The 6,322-nt window shown below is 35.8% G+C and overlaps 1 protein-coding gene across 1 annotated transcript in view; it reads left to right on the forward strand.

The window, feature by feature from the left end:
• LOC136830845 (uncharacterized) overlaps nucleotides 1–5,923 on the forward strand; it is a 9,313-nt gene extending 3,390 nt beyond the window's left edge. Inside the window, exon 2 of the mRNA XM_067090823.1 lies at nucleotides 5,711–5,923. Within this exon, the coding sequence (XP_066946924.1) occupies nucleotides 5,711–5,923 (213 nt within the window). The remainder of the gene's footprint in view (nucleotides 1–5,710) is intronic.
• Nucleotides 5,924–6,322: the final 399 nt, after the last annotated feature.

Genomic DNA, 6,322 nt, shown 5'->3' on the forward strand with positions numbered 1-6,322 from the left:
GTCAGAGAAGTTTTCTAGAAAATAAACATTTCATTAATAAAAAGGGACTCCAGTTAATTCCTCGAAAAGAAGGTACCAACAGTGAGATGCTCTTTGAAAACAAGTGACCTTTAGTAAATCACTGGTTTCGTCTTCACGATTATCTGTGTCAGTAATTTAAATATTTTTTTCTGATATTCTTATTACATTTTTGTATACATATCATAAATTTTCAGTGGAGAGAAAGCGTTTTTATTTAATCTATATTTTGATTAGCAATTCCTGGTAGTCTGTGCAAAAGGGTCTCCATTTTTTCTCTACTTTTTCCTTTGGATCCTGAGAGACGCGAAAAAGACTTTTTCGGAACTCTCAGAAAAGTTTTAATGAACTAAAGGCCAAATATTATTTGTCAGACAACAGATGTGTGGCTTTTTGTCTCTTGCAGAATTTCATCTGAAATTCATGAATAGTGATTTGGTGTCAGGAGATCCTCGGCGTTCAGTTCATTTGCACGTATTGAGGAAAAATATTCAGATTTCATAATCTCAAATACGACTTCTAAGATCTGAAGGCGATAGTTAGATAGATAATCAGATAGACAGATGGTCCGAGAAAAACAATGGCAGGTACATAATGTATAAATGTACACGTTGTGATTTGAAATGAAAAAACTCACGAGTACATAGTATATTCAGCCTTGTTGACAAGACACCAGCCTCATCCATGAGTTGGCTAAAGAACTAAACATTTTAGCCCAGAGACTAATGGAGGTGTCTATGAGTTTCAAGATTTGTTCTTCCATCTCGGTCAACCGAGTGTCCAGAGTTGCAGTCTCTATCATTTTCGAAATATTGCAACGTTTGACTTTAATAGTCATGGTTACTGTGTTTAAGAAAATGATTTCACGTCCCTATTCGTGGCTCAATGATGCTGTAACTTGGAATTGCCTTGCATTGTGACAGTATTTTTATAAGGAGTCTCCAACTCGATTTAGTCACTGGTAAATACCAAATCTTTCATGTGAAAGTAAATGTATTTACAAATTTATATTCAGAAATAATACAAAGTTCCATAAGAGGGCCAGTGATCATGTCCATTGAAACTGAATCTGTTAGTCTACATCACTGATATTTTTTTTTTTTTTATCATATTGGCATCAACGTCTGGTGAGTTGGTTGTGTGGAACTCTCTCTCTCTCTCCCTCTCTCTCATATGTATATGAATAATATATATATATATATATATATATATATATATATATATAAATATATATATATATATATATACATACATATATATATATATATATATATATATATATATATATATATATATATATATATATATATATATATATATATATATATATTATATATGAGCACTTCCTTCTGTTCCCTGTTCACTGGTAAAGTATGGACAGATGAAGTGTTACAGTATACATAAAAAGCATTGTAGGTTTGGCATTAAGTCTCCAATGGTATGCAGGTGACCATTTCCCAAGAAGGAGTGAAAATAAACAGTTCCCTAGTGGTTTTTGGCCTCATTAACTCTCGTCTGGTTATGCGTCTGGTGGTCGTGTTTCCTGGAACACCTGCTTGAGAAGAGGCCTGTGGATTAACCCATCGACGCCATCCGATTTCCAATGTGCTCCTGACAAGTTCATATTGTTGGTTTGATTGATGATAGCAGATTCCAGCATCTTTCTTTTGTACGGACAGCTACTTTTGAAAACCAGCTCCTCCCTGCTCCAATTTATGGAATGGCCTTTATCCCTGATATGTAGGAAAATTCCTGAACTCTCCGAAAGCATACCGTACTGATCTTTTGTGCTCTATTAATCTTTGTGAATGGGATCTACCCATCTCCTCCACGTAAATCTCATTACAATTGCTTCACAGAATCCTATAAACTCCGGCTTCTTCCCCTTTTTTTTTATTTAAGTATACATTATTGAGAGAGCTCCCGATGGATTTGGGATAGTGGGAAGTAAAAGGATTGTTAGACTTGAGTTGTTCTGTGGCTTTTTGGGTTTTTTCGTCGTATGGAAGCTTTCTTTTGTTGTTAAAATTTATTTGTCTGTTGTGAGTGGGACCCCTGTAGTGTATTTTATTCGCTTTGTTAATAGCCCTCTCATGCATTAGGTGTTGGCGGATCGTGTTGAATTCTTTATCTAAGTACCCATTTGAACATATTCTGAGCCCCCTGAGGAATAGGTTGCACCCTACCATGATCTTTACAGAGACATCGTGGTAGCTTAAGAAATGCGTATAGGAAACAGCGAAAGTGGGTTTCCTATATATTGTGAAAGCAGATCTGTTCTGTTCTTTTATGATCAGTGCATCTAGGAACGGCAATTCTACGTATCTAAGCTTAGATCATATTACGGGGTTTGATAGACGACAAAATTTCTGTTTTGAAATATTCCATGTACAAGTTTGGTAGAAGGGGTGATAGGGGACTGCCAAAAATTTGGCTGTAGCATGCATTGCTAGTAATATACACATGCATATACATACACATACACATTACACACACACACACACACACACATATATATATATATATATATATATATATATATATATATATATATTTATATATATATATATATATATATATATATATATATATATAGATATATATATATATATATGTATAACTGAATCACAAAGTATGGAACGTGATGCATATATAAATAAAGACAAAATCCACAAAGGAGAAACAATGTAGTGCTTCAGGTCTTTCGACTTACAGTCTTTTACCAAGTAAAGGACTAGAAGTCGAAAGGCCTTTACTAAATAAAGGACTATAAGCCTTGCAGCACTTCATTGTTTCTCTTAATTCCATGGATTTTGTCTATATATATATATATATATAATATATATATATATATATATATATATATATATATATATATATATATATATATATATATATATATAGTGTGTGTGTGTGTGCATATATAAACATGTTTATGTGTATGCAAATGTGGATGAGCTAAAAGAACAAGACTATTGTGATGGAGTTATAAAAAAATTTCAGTCGAAAAAATTTCACAAACCAAATAGCTTTTATAAAACGACTCAGTCATTATCAACCACCAATTATGCTTCCAATGCTTGAACGCAATTTCCAAAGCAAAGCTGCCATTGCCTTCAGAGAAACACCTTCAACAGAATTCCAGTGAAGGCAGAATGTAAACATCAGCCGCCAGTTATCTGTGAAGGACTTTGAAGTGGTGCTTCTCTTCCACCGACGCCCTTCACACAGACGAACCAGAGGAATTGGCGACTTGATTCAGCAACAGGGAGGACGTGCGAAAAATTAACCTGAAGTGAGGGGGGCGGAGAGAGAGAGAGAGAGGCGTGGGGGCGAGGGGGGGAGTTGTTACTGCATGGTAGGAATTTACTAAACGATGTATTTCAATATTGGAAAGGGGCCGTGGCTGAACCTATTGATCCATAGCTTTAATGGTCCCCCTCTCTCTCTCTCTCTCTCTCTCTCTCTCTCTCTCTCTCTCTCTCTCTCTCTCTCTGTATTTTGATTGACAGATTCAATTATCGTCTCATTTTCAATTTGATTATCATTATCACCTGCATTTCCATCTGAATCTGCAGACTAAATTTACCTCTGTCCGTTTCAGATGTCTAAGATTTAAAGTGAAATTTTCTTCATTGACATTTGATGGTTCTGGGATATATGTGTTCTGGTCAGTGCGTCCCACTATATCTATATTTCTTAGTAGATGTATTTTTTTTTTTATCTTTGTGTCCTAACATTTACATATCATATACTGTCTGCACATTTCAAAATTAATAATAAAAAAAATGATTAGAAAATGATTGTAGCATGCTTATTATTAATAAAAAATATATTTTTATAAATCCAAACCTAAGATGTATGCATGCCGTGGGCAACCCCTCCTAAGGAACTTAGTTTGTCCTCAAGATTGCAACATCCTGTGAGTGACTGAAGGCGCTTATTAATGGTCTGTTTCTTGGCTGGATAATTATCCCGCTGTGGTAGTCAGTTTTCTTTGTGGCTGAAGCTTTCTTTTAGTTCTCTGTAAAAGAAAACTACTGAGATGGCTACTTGTCTGTCCGTCTGTCGACACTGTTTCTGTCCGCCCTCAGATCTTATAAACTACTGAGGAGGCTAGAGGGCTGCAAATTAGGATGTTGATCATCCACCCTCCAATCATCAAACCTACCAAATTGCAGCTCTCTAGCCTCAGTAGTTTTTATTTTAGTTAAGGTTAAAGTTAGCCATGATCGTGCGTCTGGCACCGCTGTCGGTGCCAACGACACAGGCCATCACCGGGTCGTGGTTATTAAAGTTTCATGGGCCGTGGCTCATACAGATCTATTTTCGGTGGTCTTAATTATACGCTGTAGCAGCTGTACAGAAAACTCAATTGCGCCGAAGACACTTCGGCGCATATTTTGCTTGTTTCTTCTAGGCATGAATCAGGTTCCAAAGAGAAGGGTGTTGACAAATAACTGAATTTTGGACAACATCATGCTACCCCTCTGCACTATTATTAGTTCTAGGCATGTCGTGTATTGTTCGATTACGAACATTCCAAGACGCAGCGGAAAATTTTGATTGCTGCGATCTTGTTCCCACTTCTGCCTCGTGCTCGGCTGATATGTGTAACTTCAAAGTATGCGGTGACTTCGGGAAGCAAGTCGTGATCTATGCCTGCTACTTCATAACTTACCGGAAATGAAGCGAATGGAGAGAAATATATCATTTTCGAACCGAATGTTTTATCTTCGTTATTCCTTCGTTGTAAACCGAGGTCACAAACTTCTCTTAAATATGGATGTTCTCCCTCAAAGGTGAAACAGAGGCCATTTCTGTTCCTGAAAAATCATCATGGCTGGACGACATGTTTCCATTGAGTCTCGTTGGTTCTCGTACTCACTATATTGGCATGGGTATGTCTAGGACTCAAAGATAAAAAAAAATATACATCTAACATGAAATTTACATATGGTGGGGCGCAAATGACCGGACACAGTTATCCAGCATGCAACCGACAACATTTCATATATGCAGTATTGATATTTATTTATTGCTTGCTGCCTTTGCATAAATGAGTTTACAGGGTATGAAACATTCATGTTGCTTTGATAAGAGTATTTCATCTGACATTTACTTCTGTCATGCATCTGTCTGTCTGTCTGTCATTTACCGATCAGCTTTCTCCTTTTTACAAACATCCTAATTTCATGTTTATTTATGTATGTATATATATATATATATATATATATATATATATATATATATATATATATATATATATATATATATATATATATATATATCATCATCAAGAGGAAACTTCATGAAATGAAGCATAAAGCCATAAACCAGCAGAACATGGTTAAGTGATGTAACTAGTAATTTTAAGAGCAATAGTTGTTACCATATATCTCCTAAGAAAACTTTAGAAGTAAAGTACCGTTGGAAAACACACAAGAATCTACTCGTAAGTGGACTTTGTGCAGCCTCCCTATTTCCTTCGCAAAATAACCAATTTGTACCTTCAGATTCTTTTTGAGGTCATGTGACGTCACACGGACTTTACGACTGAGAGTTTTGAAAATCACAAGACTTTCTTATATATTTTTTCATATTTTCACGCTTTCCAAATGTCTTCTATGGTCCATAATCATTGTTATGGAAGTGTCTAGTAACCTTCACCACACTGTTTGTTAAGGTACAGACACTCAGCGTCACGCCTCAGTGTATGCTTGATCGCGTAGGAGTGAGTCATTTAGGGCATGTTCCCTGTGTCCCTCGTTATCTTAATCGTGAGAACTACAGTGATCAGAGAGGAGACGGTGATAGTGAAGTATATCCAGATGACAGTGATATTCGAGTATATCCAGATGACAGTGATTGTGAAGTATATCTAGTGATGGTGAATTATATCTAAATGACATAGTTACTGAGTATATCCAAATGACAGAAGCAGTGAAGTCTATCCAAATGACAGTAATAGTGAATTATATCCAAATGACAGTGATACTCAAGTATATCCAGATGACAGTGATAGTGAAGTATATCCGAATGACAGTGATAAGTATATCCAGTGATAGTGAGTTCAGATGACAGTGATAGCGAAGTATATCCATATGACATTGATAAGTTTATTCAGTGATAGTGAGTTATATCCAAACGACATAAATAGGCAAGTATATCCAAATGACAGTGATACTCGAGTATGTCCAGATGATAGTGATAGTGAAGTATATCCAAATGACAGTAATAATTAAGTATATCTAGTGATAGTGATATCCAAATGACAGTAATAGTGAAGTACATGCAAATGACA

Source organism: Macrobrachium rosenbergii, chromosome 47 (assembly GCF_040412425.1).
Source record: "Macrobrachium rosenbergii isolate ZJJX-2024 chromosome 47, ASM4041242v1, whole genome shotgun sequence".
NCBI classification, from domain to species: domain Eukaryota; kingdom Metazoa; phylum Arthropoda; class Malacostraca; order Decapoda; family Palaemonidae; genus Macrobrachium; species Macrobrachium rosenbergii.